The sequence below is a fragment of the Balaenoptera ricei genome, chromosome 9, assembly GCF_028023285.1.
Source record: "Balaenoptera ricei isolate mBalRic1 chromosome 9, mBalRic1.hap2, whole genome shotgun sequence".
Classification (NCBI taxonomy): domain Eukaryota; kingdom Metazoa; phylum Chordata; class Mammalia; order Artiodactyla; family Balaenopteridae; genus Balaenoptera; species Balaenoptera ricei.
Genome location: NC_082647.1, coordinates 114,007,465 through 114,023,503, shown reverse-complemented (window position 1 = coordinate 114,023,503; position 16,039 = coordinate 114,007,465). Strand labels below are relative to the sequence as shown.

At 47.8% G+C, this 16,039-nt stretch overlaps 1 protein-coding gene across 1 annotated transcript in view; it reads left to right on the top strand.

Moving 5' to 3' along the window:
- Positions 1–16,039, top strand: part of ABCA13 (ATP binding cassette subfamily A member 13) — a 326,117-nt gene that overhangs the window by 209,758 nt on the left and 100,320 nt on the right. Inside the window, 1 exon segment of the mRNA XM_059932550.1 lies at positions 15,044–15,098. Coding sequence (XP_059788533.1) covers positions 15,044–15,098 — 55 coding nt within the window.

Genomic DNA, 16,039 nt, shown 5'->3' with positions numbered 1-16,039 from the left:
ACAAGCAGTAGATTCCACTGGTTCTCTGGTCAGGTCCTGCCATAATCGAAGCTGCAAAGACAGGAGTCTGGGGTGGGGAAGGAGACAGAGGGGCTGCAGTGCCCCCCGAGGTGGGAAGGTCTTGGCACGGAGTCCAGGGAAAGGCAGATGTCAGGAAGAGCAGAAAAAATTTTCCCAAGTTCCAGAATCTCCAGGGAGAACAAGGATGTGGTGCCTGGGGCGGTGGCCTCCGTTGAACTTGCGACGTGCAGACGGGATCAGGTGGAAGGAGGTGGGAGAGGCTCTTCCAGGGATTTAGGAAGCCAGGTGGGTAAACTCTGCTTTGAGGGAGGTTAGTGAAGAAGGGCGAGCAGGGAAGCGTGTGCGCGTCTGTGTAGCATAAGGAGAGCTTGGACCTGGGAACAGCGTTGACTGGCCCGCAGGTGTCTACCAGTTGTGTCTCGTCTGCCCTGTTTCCCAGGTTCCCAGACATTCCTGGTGAAGCTCAGCTGAGAAGCACCCACTGGTAGGAGTGGACTTTGTGTTCCTTTGTTGGAAAGTTGTATCGACTTGAAAAAGACATTTATTCTCAGCTACTGGAAACTTCTTTAACAGTATTTTATTCATGTCAACGTTCCGATTCCCCTTGGCGTGTGTGTGCAGCCCTCAGGAGAAGGAGGGTCTGTGCAGTCAATTGGGAGCATGCAGGTCGCAGCCCCTCGGGAGAAAAGGTGGTGACTTTTTATGCGAGTATTGAGTGAGGACTCCGATGAGCATTGCTCCTCACATCCCTTGGTGCTTGTCCATCTGCCACGGGCGGACATGGAACTGTTAGCTTAGCCATTACGATGAAGCAAGCACTCACGGGCCGTGGGACTCGGGCAGAGCCTGTGTTGTGGGCCCAGCAGCCCGGGGAAGGGGCTCAGCGGGCATCCTGGTAACAAGGCCGAAGGAACTGCTTTGCAGATGACATGCCCTGCTGCTCGTCCCTGCAGTCCTGTGTCGGGGCCCAAGGATACCTGGACGTCCCTGCCTTAGATGGAGGGGCTTTCTGAGCCCTGACCCAGCCAGGCCGCCCTGCGGAGCCCCAGCGAGTGTGCAGCTTGTCGGGGCCCCCGATTTTAAGTGTAAAACTCAACGTCAAGCAGGTTACTAGCCCAGCCAGCACTGGAATCATTGTTAAATTCCCTGGGAGGCTGGAGCAGCCCAGACTGAAGAGATGTGCTCCTGCAGGGACACTCCAGGTTGAGTCTTCCAGCTGCGTAAGACCACGTGCAGTCCAGGTGTCCTGTTCCACAGCCATCAAAGGTGGCCAGGACGCCCATGGGTTATAGGCGTGGACGTGGCCTTAGTTCACCCAGGGGTGGGGGACACAGAGTATGTGTCACCTTAGAGGCTTTGTTCTCATGTCTACAGGTTAGTCACATGTGATGTCATGAAATGATATATTTCCGGGTCCCAAGGGAAATTAAAGGCCCATTGAGGGCAAACCCGCAATCCTGATGGCTTCTTCCTGCACCTTGCACGGCTAGTCGGCGAGTCTCTCTGCCCTTGGGACCCTGAATCTGCACGTTTTCAGTCGCTTCACCACCTGCTCCTGCGCAGCCTCTTGGAGGGTCCCTGGGGTCCCATGTGCCCCCATCCCCACAGCCTCACACCCTCTAGTGCCCAGGGCCGCCCACAGAGCACGGCCCCCGGCTCACGTACCCCGCGGCTTCCTGTATCTACTGTAGTCAAATAAAAGACTCCTCCCTGCGACCCGTACCCCCGCTCCACTCCTGTCTGGCCTGGCAGCCCCCCCTCCAGCCTCCCCACAACACTGCTTCACCCCTCCCCACTGCATGCAGCCCCCAGCCCATGGGGTCCTTGCTGTCTCCCTAGGTGTCCCCTCTGTGGTCACCGCAGGTCCCGGCTCCCTTGACGTCTACTTGTCACACCCTCCTGGATGAAATAATAATAATTAATAATAATAATAAAAACCCCCAAACCCAAACCCAGGTTCAGTCCTGCTTGCCCATCACAGGCCACCTCACCTCACGCTTCAATCTTGTGTGCACGTCTGAGTCCCCCCTATTCTGGGTGCTCCCCTTGGGAAGCGTTTTTGTTAAGATTCCACTGATATTGATTCAAGAATAAAGACACAGTAAAGATGCTGACACTTTGCTGGGGGGAACCGTTTCTAAAGTGGTGAAATTGTCCTTGCCCCATATTCAGGGCACCAGGGGTCACGTTTCCTCCCGTGACACAGGCCATCTTCTCACGTGCTGCCGACCTGTCACTGCACCCACTCCAGCCGTGCTCCCCGTCAGCGCAGCCAGAATGTCACCCCGACGACCTGCCGCCCCCGCGGGCCTGGCTCCTGCTCTGCCTCTGTCCAGATTACCTCTCTCACCCTTCTTCACCTTAAGCATTTCTGCTCAACTTTCTACATTAAAACACCTTTACTGAGGTAGGATTGACATAGAACAACTTGTAAATATTAATATACACATCTTGATGAGTCTGGGATAAGTATACACCCTGAAACCATCATCACAATCAGGGCCATAACATTTCCTTTGCCTCCAAAGCTTCCTTCTGCCCCATCCATCTGTCTGTCTATCATCTATCTACCTATCTACGATCTACCTATCTAACATCTATCTACCTATATCATCTATCCATCTAGAGTCTATCTATCTATCTAGCATCTATCTATATCATCTATCCATCTAGAGTCTATCTATCTATCTGGCATCTATCTATCTATCTATATCATCTATCCATCTAGAGTCTATATGTATCTATCTAGCATCTATCTGTCTAGCATCTATCTATCTATATCATCTATCCACCTAGAGTCTATATCTATCTATCTAGCATCTATCTGTCTAGCATCTATCAATCTATATCATCTATCCATCTAGAGTCTATCTATTATCTATATATCTATCTATCATCTATCTAGCATCTATCTATATCATCTGTCCATCTAGAGTCTATCTATCTATCTATCTATCTATCTATTTTGTGATAAGAAAACCAACATAAGATCTATGCTTTTAGCAGATTTTCAAGTACACAACACAGTGTTTTAAACTCTCAGCTCTGTGCTGCACCGAGATCTCTGATTTATTACATTTCCCTCTCCCCCAACCCTTGGTAATTACCATTCTGTTCTCTGCTTCTGGGAGTTAAACTATTTTAGATTTCTTATGTAAGTGGGGTCATGTAGTATTTGTTCTGGGTCTGGCTTAATTCAAGGAAACAATCAAGAAAATGAATTATGACAACATACATGCCTCCAAGCAGGAATTTGATATAGTGGAATAGCGTAGAGAGACAGTATGTGTGTGTATATATCTACACACACACACACACACACACAAACACACACACATCCAATCAGAAATACTAATGGTGGCTTTTTCTCTGGGTAGTGGACTCACAGGAAATGTTTAAAATTTTCTGTGTGCCTTGCAGTAAGTTATGAATTTTCTCCCATATATGTATAACTTTTATAATTAAAAAAAAGACGGCTTGGAAAAAAAATCAATGTTTCACAGTAAAGAGCATTTAGATAGCTCTCCCCAGAATTTTTATCCTACAGGATTTCACTGTTCAAAGCCTGGAACAGAACAGGAGGTACAGGCCATTTCCTAAGAGCTATCAGGAGAAAAATTTGTTTAGCAAAATTACTTCACTGCCTTACTTTTGATGGAATAAGATACACACTCCCCGGGAATAAACCCCCGAATCCTAGTGGGAGAGCCCATGCCTGAGAAAAGGAAGTCAACTCAGGTCTGTTTACAGAGCTTCTGCCTGAAGAGCTGTTGGGTATCAGGAACGAGCCGTCAGCAGTGGTCTTCAGTCTGCACCTCAGGGAGATGGAGATATTTCAGAGAGAGGATCCAGTCGCACTTGAGTGGAGGTGACGAGTACCCTGGGCTGGGAAGGCTTGTGGCCCCTGAGGTGTCAGGACCAGCCTTTGCCCTCATCAAGGAGGAGTCAAACAAAATACAAATAAAACCAGCTGTCAACCCAGCATGGGGTCAAGGACCTGCCCCATGCCTCGTGGGGGAGCACGCTGCCTTCACTGAGAAGGTGTTAACACAGGAACTGTCTTGGTGTGAGCTCACATCCGTGTAGACACAGGGAGATGTGTGAAGTCCATGAAGCAGAAGAGGAAAGATGAAGGAAAAGCCAGCCTGAGTTGCAGGGTGGGCTCAGAGGGAACTGCTGAGATGCAGGTGGTGACATAGATTTTCATTGGATGCAGAGTCACCATATTGATGGCAAATCTTCCTGCCCCATGTGCAGTCTTCTCAGAACACAGAGGGAATAGATGATGTCATAAGCTATTAGGATTAGGTAGAGGAAGAAAGCAAACAAATAATAATTAAAGGAACAATGAGAGAAGAAAACGTACATCAAAAACAAAACAACACAACTCTGGGCCAATGGAAGGGTTTGCCATGATTCAGACAAAATTCCTGAACTGGAAATTATGAGATAGCAATTATTGATTAAAAAGAAGACTGGTGAGTTTTCTAGAGTTCAAAGATAAAGGACAATCTCTTTTACAAAGTTATAACAGATTACTTTTGCAGGAATACAAATAAGATTGGCTTCTGACTTCCAAAAATTTCCCTTGAGACCTCTTCTTTTACTCAGGGATTATTTAGAAGTGTGTTGTTAAAATTCTAGGCTTTTGAAATTTTCCTGTTACCTTTCTGTCACTGATGTTTTGTTTGATTCATCAGAGTTAGAGAACACACTCTGCATATTTTAATGATTTTAGGTTGGCTGAGGTTTGTTTTGTGGTCCAGGTATGGTTTATCTTGGTGAAGTTTCCATGGAGGATGAAAAAATGAGTATTCTGCTGTTGTTGGGTAGAGTGTTCTATATATATCAATTAGGACTTATTGGCTGGTTATGTGGCTCAGTTCATCAGTACACTTGCTGGTTTTCTGTCTTGTAGTCCTGTCATTTGCTGAGTGGGGGGTATTGAAGCCCCCACATATAATTGTGGATTTGTCTGTTTCTCCTTTCATCTGTACCCATTTCTGCTTCATGTATTTTGAGGCTCTGATGGTTGGTACATAGTTGTGCCTTTTGGGTGGACTAATTCGTTTGTCATTGTGTAACATCCCTCATTGTTGCTGGTAATTTTGGCTGCTGTGAAGTCTACTTTATTTGATTTTAATATAATCTTTCCTACTTTTTAAAATTAATGTTTGCATGGTATATCTTTTCTATCCTTTTATTTCTAGCCTATGTCATTATATTTGAAGTGACTTTTGAGTAGACGGCATATAGTTGGATCATATTTTTTCATCCACTCTACCAATCTCTGCCATTTAATTGGCGTATTGAGACCATTTACGTTGAGTGGATTTACATATCACTGAGCTTAAATTTGACACTTTATTGTTTTGTTTTTTCTCTTTTTTTTTTTATGCCTTCTTGTGAGTTATGGAACAGTTTTTTAGGATTCCATCTTGATTTGTCTGTCATATTTTGAGTATATACCTTGATCTAGTTTTCCTGGTGGTGGTTTTCGGTATTACAACGTACGTGGGTGACTTAGTACCATCTACTGGTATTGGCATTTGCCACTTTGAGTACTGTGTAGAAACCTTATTTGCACTTAGGGCCCTTAGCCCTCTCCACTTCTACAATATAACAGTCTTAGGTATTTACTTATACCTTGAGCACCACCTTGGACCGTGTTCTAATTATTGCTTATGTCACTAAGAATGACTTGAGAAACTCATGAGATAAAGGCTGGTCTGTTATATTTACCCCCATTTTATTTATTTATTTATCTATTTATTCATTATTTTCTGCTATATTAGAGACATTGGTTGATAACAAACTAGGTTCTCTTTATTTTTCTTTTTTGGCTGTGCCACACAGCATGTGGGATCTTAGTTCCCCAACCAGGGCTGAAACCTGTGCCCCTGCAAAGGAAGCACAGAGTCTTAACCACTGGACCACAGGGAAGTCCCTGCCCCAATTGTAAACACATTCTGATGTTCTCCTTTCCTTTTGGAAGTTCTAAGCCTTCTTCTGTTATGATTGATTTCCTTTTTGTTTAGAAGACTTACTTTTGCTATTTCACAGTAGGTTTGCTAATGGCAAATTCTCTTAGTTTTCTTTCCACTGGGAATGTTTTTATTTCTCCTTCATTCTTGACAGATAGTTTCACTGAATATATAATTCATGGTTGCCAGAAAAGAAACATCCAGCACTTGAGAAATGTACCAATTCCTTCTGGATACCATGGTTTTAAATGAGAAATCCACTGTATTTTGAGTTTGTGTTCCCATCTCTCTCTTGCTGGCTGGTTTTAAGGCTTTTTTATTGTCTTAAGTTTTTGGAAATTTAATTATAACATATTCTGGCATAGATTTATTTGGATTTTCTATTTGGGATTCACTTAAATTTCATTAGCTCTTGAATTTGTAGGTTTATATCTTTTGCCAACCTTGGAAACTTTTCTGTCATTATGTCTTCAAGTACTTTTTCAATCCCTCTGTCTCTCTTCTTCTCAGACTATGGTAATAAAACTGTCAGCTCTCTTGTTATTTTCCCATAGGTACCTGAATTTCTGGGATTTATTTTCTTTGTTTTTTAGGTTGGGTAAATTCTGTTGTTCATCCTTAAGTTCACTGATTCTATCATTCTGTTTAACCCAACTGTTGAGTACATCTAGTAGGTTTTTTTCTTTTTTTAATTTCTGTCACTTTATTTTCAGGTCTAGAATTCCCATTTGATTATATTTTATCACTTCTGTTGCTTTACTGATACATTATTATTATTATTATTATTTTTACATTTAAAGAGAATTCACAATTACTCATTGAAACATCTTTATGATCCCTGTTGTCAGATAATTCTCACATCCTGACTCATCTCACTGTTGGCATCTGTTCATTGTCTTTTCTCTTTCAAGTTGTGATTATTCTGGTTCTTGTTATGAAAGCTATTTTCTCAGTCAAATCCTGGATATTTTGGATGCCAAATTATGAGATTCTAAATCCCATTAAGTGGTTTTGTTTTGTTTTGAAGTAGGCAATCTTTCTGTTGAAGTCTCGCCTGAGAACTAGGTAGATATGTATGTTTAACCTACCACCGGGCTCTGCTGATGCCCTCCTGGCAAAAGCTGCAGATCTGGGGGGTGGGGTCCAGATCTACCACTGAGCCTTGCTGGCACATACATGGCAAAAGAAGGCACTGACTCGCACTGTCCTGTGGCTCCTCAGTGAGGTTTACGTTCATCCCCCAGGGCCCGCCCCTGACACTGGGGGCAGGTACTGGAGGACCAACTGTACCTCCCCACACCACGTGGCCCCCTTCAGTGTCAGTGATGCTGGGTGGGAAGTGGGCACAGCCGGATGGCAGGGCAGAGGGTGGAGGTGAAGTGGTGCTGACAGCCCTGCTCCATGCAGCCACGTCATTCGTGCCACCAGGTGGACAGGGGTCTGGGCTTCCTGCTGGTCCCTCCTGAGGGGCAGGGGCTGTGCAGCATGGAGAGGTGACTCTCCTCACTCTGCCATGCTCAGTCTCACCGGCCAGGTGCGGGAGAAGGCTCGGCTCGCCTCTGGATGCCAGTGGGGCATCCGTGGTGCTCCCTGTCTCTGTCAGGTGGGCAGGGGGTCCACTTCCAGATGGGACCTGCTGAAACTGCAGAGGGTGGGGCCGTTTCCCAGCGGAGTTTGGCTGGACTGAGGGGATGGATATTGCCAGGAGGGTGTTCTTTTGTTAGGCCACCTTTTCTGCTCCTTCAGCTTTCCTCTCTCCTGGGGTCTGTGGGAAGAGCTCTGTTTCCTAAAGCTTCACTATCATTAGGAGCAAGGGTCGGGGTGGGGGTAGTTTTCTTGTCTGGATCCATTGGCTGTTCCCACTTAGAGGCTTCCGTAGGCTTTCATGTGTGGGAGGCAGTAAGGAAACCAGGGGACACACCGAGGTGTCCTTCCCCATGTCCCAAGGTCCTTCTTCCCACTTGTCAGAACCTTCTTGTGTGTACTGTAATGTCCAGGCTTTGGGGTCACAAGGGAGAGGACCTGGGGGGATTGGAACTACTCCACGTGGAGGGACTAGAGTCTGGTCTCTGACTCCTTAACCACAATCTCCAAAGGCAGCGGGCCCTGGAGTGCTGCCTACAGAACATGGCAAGAAAAAGGCGCACATCCCAAACTCTGTACCTAGTGAAGGCGTTTGCTCATGGAGTGAACAGACCACAGAGACGCCCCCTGTGGGGTGCGGCTCAGAGGACATACTGCCAGTATCCCCAGTAAAAATGGGGCCCAGAGACAGTCCCAGAGGGACTCGTCAAAAGTAAGATCACAAAAATATTAAATCCAGAGAATGAATGAATGAATTGGTGAACATCGATTCTTGTGAAGCACATAGATTATGCAAATGTTGGCATGCATGCAGTGAAAAAATTATTTGAAGGTCATGAATGATCCATGAAATAGAAGATACATAATGTGAAATATAATTCAATAATAATTACATGTATGTAGAGAAAACCCCAGACATTTTGAAATAATTAATATCAAAATGCAAATACTGATTAACTGTGGTTGATTTTGGATTGGATTATGGTTTATTTTAATTTTACTTTACCCTGTTCTTTATTTAAAACCTTTTTACGATTGGCATCTACTACTCAAGAAGCATAATAATTAATCTTAATACTGAGAACAAAACCTTTTCCAGGAGAGATTAAGAGGAGGGAGAGAGAGAAAGCCATCAAAATACCTTCTAGTCAGGAAAGTGCATGCATTGTTCTTAATACCCTGTTAGATTAATTGAACTCTTCCATATCTCACTAATGACTCATAGTGAATTAATTAAAAAGAACACAGACTTTTGCACATGCATTGATGCCAAAGCCAGTCTTTTCTTTAGTTGTGGATGTTTACAGACATCTGGGCATTAATACTTGCAAAGATATATTTTATAGAAGGAGTGAACCCAAAAGTGACTACTTGAATTGGAGACAAGATAAGTGTTTTGCTATCATAATGAATATTGGACAAAAGCACAAATGTGCATTTTTACAAATGACAAATATACAGAATCTGGAAACCATAGAAGACGTACTCTAATGAGAATACTAAATCAGAACACTACTTTTATACATTTATACATTGCCGTGGGCCAATTCTTAGAAAGAAAAGCTGGAATATAAATGACAAGAGTAATCAAACAAAGAAAAATAATTCAAGTGTTTTCAGAATGTACATTTGGAAACGTCATTTCTGAAAACCGTTGGAGGTGACACTGAAGAGAGACTTGAGTGATTTCCTTTGCTCTCTTGTGGTGCTGGAACCGGAACCGTGGTCCTTCCCCGACGGGCTCTGGGCCTTTCCGTGGTGTCATCAACCCCGAGATCCTATCACATTACAGTTATTACCTAAATGGAGTTCTGAGCACACACAATGCGATGGAAACAGCCCAGTTACAGAGATTGCCCGTTGCAGTAATGTGTCCCTACAACGAGGGCATCACAGGCTGTAAGTACAGAAAATGCATAAATTGGGGTCCAGAGAGTCAGGGTTGTGCCTCTCACTCTGTACTGTGTTTGGCCTTAGAGAAGCCATCAGAACGTCCTCTGCCTCAGTTTCCTCCCCCCAGCACTTTCTTTGTCCCTGGGGAGTTGCACTCAGCAGGGTTCCTGGTGTGTGAGATGGATCCCAGGCCCCATCTCTCTCCTGGGGTCTGTGGGAGGAGCTCTGATTCCTAACCCTTCACTGTTGTCAGGAGCAGGGGTCGGGGGAGAAGGTGGTGGGAGTGCGGGCCTGGGCAGGCGTGGTCACTGCCACCTGCTGCCTCTTCTTCCGGGGTCCTGGGGCACATGGACCCCAGGGAGAGGGGTACCTTCCACCCGTGGTCTCTCATGACTCTTCTGTTTTGGGAAACAGGCACACGCATCCCTTATTGCAGTAACTCTAAGTCCCTCCCTACTTTTGCAAAACACAAACAAAATCTCAGCACTGATGTAGAGGAATGTTAACCTGATTTTGAAATAAGTTTAATCCTGCAGAGCCTCTTCTACCTTCAGAATATCCGTGGTTCTGAAAGCATCTGATGTAGTGGTGACCAAATGACAGAATCAGAATTAAAAGCCTGCCAGCATTCAGAAATCCCAGAGCTGCAGGAGCAGATCCTTCCCCAGGCAGCCCCCACCTCCTTCCCCATCCTGCTCCCTGATTCCCTCCTTCATCCTTATGGGGGTCCTATGAGTGGACCGGGTGCCCCCAGGGCTGGGGAACTCTGCCCACTGGCTGCTGGGTCCTGGGCTCCTATGAGGTGTGTGTCAAATGAATTCTCAGCTCTTGGAAGGAAGAAGTGTCCAATCTCTCTTTGACCATTGGTGAAGCTCCACTGATGTCTGGTGCCCAGATTTCCACCCAAAATCAGAATAAAATCAGAATGTCATTTGACTTGGCATCCAATGTGGGGAGCTGCTGTCTTAGAAAAGCTGGTGGTAAATGCCCAGCAGGAGAGTTGGGTCTCTAAAAGCCGGTGGAGGGATTTTCCTGCTGATGTAATGGTCTCCGTTCTCAAACACTGTGGTCTCAGGCCCTTTCTTTTTCCATCTCTCACTTTTAAAGAGAATTTCTAATTTCCAGGTGGATGTGAGATTCAGTCTCCCTGTGGCCTTGAGCACCAAGCAGATGCCAGATCCGAGACTGGTAGGGCTCCCTGCAGGGCCCTGGAGAGGACCCCAGGCATGCGAGTCTTCAGGAGATTAGATTTAAATATTTACTCTGTAAAATATGCAAATAATGGGACTTGAAAGCCAGTGCTGAATGGAAAGCTGGGGCCTGAGAGATTTCTGAGCAAAGGCCCTGGGGAGGGAGGGCAGCCTCTGCACCGCGTGGGTCAGGCTGCTTCCTGCTTCTTATTGACATGTTGTCGGCACCCACTACAGCTCCCATGTAGACGCAAGGTTCTCTTTGTAGACGCAAGGTTCTCTGTGTAGACGCAAGGTTCTCCGTGTAGAGGCAAGCTTCTCCACTTAGAGGCAAGCTTCTCTGTGTAGATTCAAGGTTCTCCGTGTAGACGCAAGATTCTCTGTGTAGACGCAAGGTTCTCTGTGTAGATGAAAGCTTCTCCGTGTAGAAGCAAGATTCTCCATGTAGAAGCAAGGCTCTCCGTGTAGACGCAGGGTTCTCTGTGTAGAAGCAAGGTTCTCTGTGTAGATGCAAGGTTCTCTGTGTAGACACAAGCTTCTCCATGTAGAAGCAAGGCTCTCCGTGTAGACGCTAGGTTTTTTGTGTAGACACAAGGTTCTCCGTGTAGATGCAAGGTTCTCCATGTCCTGTGATTTGGTGAGCGAGCCTCCCCTGGGACTCTGGATGCTTGGCTGCTACCTGTGTCAGGAGCAGGTCACCTGCTCTTCCTCTGCTCCCTATTCAGCCTCTGGATAACAGGGGTGAGTCCAGGCTGGGCCGCTTCCTGGGGGGCCCCTTCCTGGAGGATCTGCAGGCCGTGCATGCTGTCCTGGTCTCTGAATCACATCATCTACAACCAGACACTGAATGAGGAGATATTGAAAGTGTCCAGAACATGGCATGGCACGTGGTGGCGTTGCCAACCCCAGGAGCACTCAGTCACTTCATTAATGAAGAAGGGACTGGGGTACCCTCGCCTCCCAGATGAAAACCCTAAAAGGATGACAAAATCCAAGATGTGGGCGAAAATGAAGGGCCATAAATTCATAACAGAGGAAAGAGGGCACAGAAAGCAAATATTAGAGAACATTCGTAATCTTTCCATGGTTACTCTAATGGTTTAAAACAAGTACAGATATTTATGCAGCTGGATGACAATGAAGGTCCACCCACAGTCGTTTAAAACTTCATTGTTGAACTCGCCACGAAGTGGCCTGCAGCTTCTCACTGCGGAACCAGCAAGGCAGGGCCGTTCGCCCTCCTCCACCTCCTTCCCTGCACAGATGCAGATGCAGATGTGCAGAACCAGGAGTGTACGTGGGACACACTGGCAGGGACGTGGGTTGTGGCACCTGCAGCCCAGGGCTCGAGTCCTGGGAAACTCACAAACCTCCGCGCTCCAGAGGCTGCTTCTGTCATGGCTGTGATAAGGCTGTTCTGTAAGAATTTAGACTAACAGCCTAACGTCCTGACCAACACACATCATGTGACCACAGGTTGATCTGCATTTCCTTTGGGTACCAGCCCATCCTCTGCTCACAAGGATGTTGAGAACGGCATCCACCTCCGTTCCCTCTATGCCTCTGGGTCCCTCTGCAGGAAGGTGGTCAGAAACAAACCCCGTCCCGGGGCAGACGGAGCAGGTGTACGGAGGGCTCGGGGGGTGAACGCAGCAAAGGTGAGATGCACCTGGGGTTGCCGTGCGGGAATGTGACAGCAGTAGAGCTCTTCAGGTGGGAGCAGTGGGAGTGGGATGGCAGAGTGACAAGAGCATCCACGTCCAGATAAAGAATACGGATGCTACATTTTCTTTTTCTTGTTGGAAATTCTCCAGGGCTGGAGAGAGGGTGGTGATGCCAGGGGAGGAGAGCTGACAGGCGATGCAGGTTGGGATGGCTCGGGGGCTGCGGTGTGAGGGTGATGTGGGCTGGACACAGCGCGGGGACTTGTCGGGTCTGTGAGGTGCAGGAGAGGGGGGACGATGATGACTCAGTGCTTGAGCCTGGGGGCTGGGAGGACGCGGGATGTTGACAGCCGTGGACAAGCTGAGGGAGGAGCACGTCGGCAGCTGACACAGGTTGTTCAGGATTTAAGACCCTGTGGTGTGCAGGGCAGATGTAGGGGACATACACAGCCAGCAGGGGAGGCCCCAAGGAGAGTGGGGGCAGAGCAGGGGACCTGGGGGGGGACCCTGTGCCTGCCTCTGTGTCCTCTAGATGAGGAGCCAAGGAGTGTGCTGTGTGCCGTCCGGCTGCATGAAAGGCAGCTCAGTCTGGCTCCAACCACTGGAGTTGGTGCAGACCCTACAGGTCAGAGGGCACCGTCCCCAACAAGACCACCTCACCTCCGACACCAGCCGCTCTTCAAGGGTCCCCAGCCAGCCCCGCTTGTGACCGCCTCGCTGCAGCCTTGAGGGTTTGCAGGACTCCATTACCTTACAGAATTCACTAGAAGCTCACAAAACTCAGGGAAGCAATGGACCTACAGCCACAGTGTTATTGTAAAGGATGCAAGTCGGGAGGACCAGCCAAACACAGAGGCTCTTGAGGCTCACCCTCTCCCCTCAGAGGTCAGGCTGGCCCAGAGTTTCAACCCTCTAGACCACGTGCTTTTTTTTTTAAAATATCTTTTGAATCTATCTCCCTGGACTGCCTTCTTCCTCCAGAACATTACAGATCAAGTCCGTCTTCTGTGCTCATGACAATACTGTAGCTACCTGAAGGCATTTTTCGGCTCCCTCTTGCCCCAGGGGAATTTTCAGATTAGGCAAGTCCAATATTGTCTCATGTTCCCAAAATAATATAATTTCCAAACCGTCCCTCAGCTAGCTGCATTTCTCTGGATGTTTTCTCACCTACAACACGCTCATTCATCCACGTGGCCCCAAGCAGTGCACAGTACTGCAAACTCACCCCCTCGGGCTCTGGCACCCCGTGGGGCCCTTGCTGGGTTTCGGCAGCATCTGCACGTTATAAACATGGTCCTCAGTCCCTTAGCTACGAGGCTGCCTCCTGACAGGGCTAGTGGGTGCTGGGCCGCTTGTCCCATGACTGGAAACTGGAAGGAATGGGAGCTGGCAGATACCTAAGGATGGGGTGGAGCCTCCTTCAGGGAAAGAAAGACATAAAGGTGGTGTCAGTGGTCCAGACGGGCAATTCAGTTCGTGGCAAACGTGTACTTCAAGTCTCGGAGGTGGGAAACCCAGTGCGGGCATTCGGCACACACTCTGGGAGCCTGCAGCAGAGCACTCGGACGGTATGAGTTCAGAGTCCAGAAATCGTTCTGGAAACTGTGCAGGGGGCTTTTTGCTGCACCATAGCTCCCACTGTTCTTTTTGCTATGAAAGAACTTGCTGTGGTGCGTGGCCGAGCCCAGGATTGAGGAGAAAAGGGCTGGTGTGGCTGGAGCGGGAAGGGGGATGGGTGGAGGGGGGTCAGGACGCCCGGTGGCAGAACTGGCTGGACCCCGAGTTCTGAAGTCCATTCCAGCTCCAGGCCTTTCATTTATTTATCTTCACTTCTACCCCGTGTGTTTCTGTAAAGATTTGATGTGCCCTCGTATGAGAGTGCAGAATGTGACAGGCTAAATTTGAGCCACAGGAGGAGGAGAAGTGTAAGGGAGGCACGTGAGGTGGGGCAGAGATGCTGGGATGGCTTCCACAGGCAGTCAGCTCCACGTGCCTGAAACGGCCAATCAGAGCAGGAAATGTGATTGGTCTTATCATTGACAATAAGACGAAATGCCTGAAGCCCTGGAGTTCTTCTCGATACAGCATGGATGGAGTTTGTGGGCGCAGAGAGAGCACGTGTGGATGTCATGAACGGCCTTCACGATGAAACCCTTTAAATTGGTAAGTTGACGGCAATTTCTCCATATTGCCTGCTATCATTACGCTAATGCAGAAGCCCCAAAAAGCAAAACAAAACAACTCCTTAAAACAAAACCGGACCCATGAAGTGCTTCAGTTTTCTGTCTAGACTTGGCTTGATCTAGAGGTGAATTTTTGAGTATTGCCCTGGTTTCCATCAAATAATCCCCTTGGCGTTTTTTGTTTGGCCTTCCTGAGTCTGTTTCCTCACAGTACATTATGGATGATGCATCACTTAAGCCACAAGGACTGGACGGTACAGCGTGGTGACATGTTAGCACAGTGCCTGTGACATAGCGCAGGCGTGTTCAGTACATGCGGGTGATTTCCGGGAACAGCGACTACAGAGGTCCCAGCGCAAAGTGGCTGAGCTGCCGGATGGGGCCTGCCATTTGGGAGGGTGGAGGGACCGGGCCAGGCGGGCAGATGACACTGGGCACAGTGCCCTGGGTGGCTGGGAGGGGGGCTGTCCCCGGACAACAGGCAGAGGCTTGCAGGCTCACTTTCAACTTGTCTTTCATAGGAATCACGCTTTACAGCCACCCATACGGAGGAGCCTTGCTGAACGAGGACAAGTTGTGAGTTAAAGGAATACTGGTCTGGGGTGCCGACTGTGGATCAACATCTCTGGGTTGTTAGGGGTGATTCTCATCCCTTTTCTGCTTCTGCCCTGAGTGACGTTGGCAGGTGCACCTAGTGGAACAAGGCTTGGGCATTTCTGCGCAAAGTGTGAGGACAGGGATGGTTAAAGGAGAAAGTGCATTGACTGAGTCTAAAATGGATGAGCAGGGCTTCCCTGGTAGTGCAGTGGTTAGGAGTCTGCCTGCCAGTGCAGGGGACACGGGCTTGAGCCCTGGTCCGGGAAGATCCCACATGCCGTGGAGCAACTAAGCCCGTGAGCCACAACTACTGAGCCTGTGCTCTAGAACCTGTGAGTCACAACTACTGAAATCCACCCACCTAGAGCCTGTGCTCTGCAACAAGAGAAGCCACAGTGGTGAGAAGCCCGTGCACCGCAACAAAGAGTAGACCCCGCTCGCTGCAACTAGAGAAAGCCCGTGTGCAGCAACAAAGACCCACCACAGCCAAAACAAGAAAACAAAAACAAAAACAGAAAAAAACAAAAATGGATGAGCATGTCATGTAACTTATTTCTAAAAGTAGCAATTGTTCCAAGGGGCTGATTTGCCAAAGCTCATGCGACCCAACATCTTTTTCAAGTTAAAATTTTAAACGTGGCATGTACAGAGGTAGCCATAGTGACGCCTCCTGACAGTTTCTCCTATAAGTCTGTCCTCACTGTCCAGACGGAGATGGTGCTGATGAGGCCAGTGTCCTTTATGTGCAGACCTAAGTGTCTCCTCCTTTTCCCCATCTCCCTTCCCTGCCATATGGTGGACAAACTTTTATTTAAAAATTGATAAGTAAAAGTATTTTTTATGTACTTCCTGTGACCTACCCAACAGAGTGGGAGAACACAGATCTGGTTGATGGGTGACCTCCCCTCCCGTCCAGAATG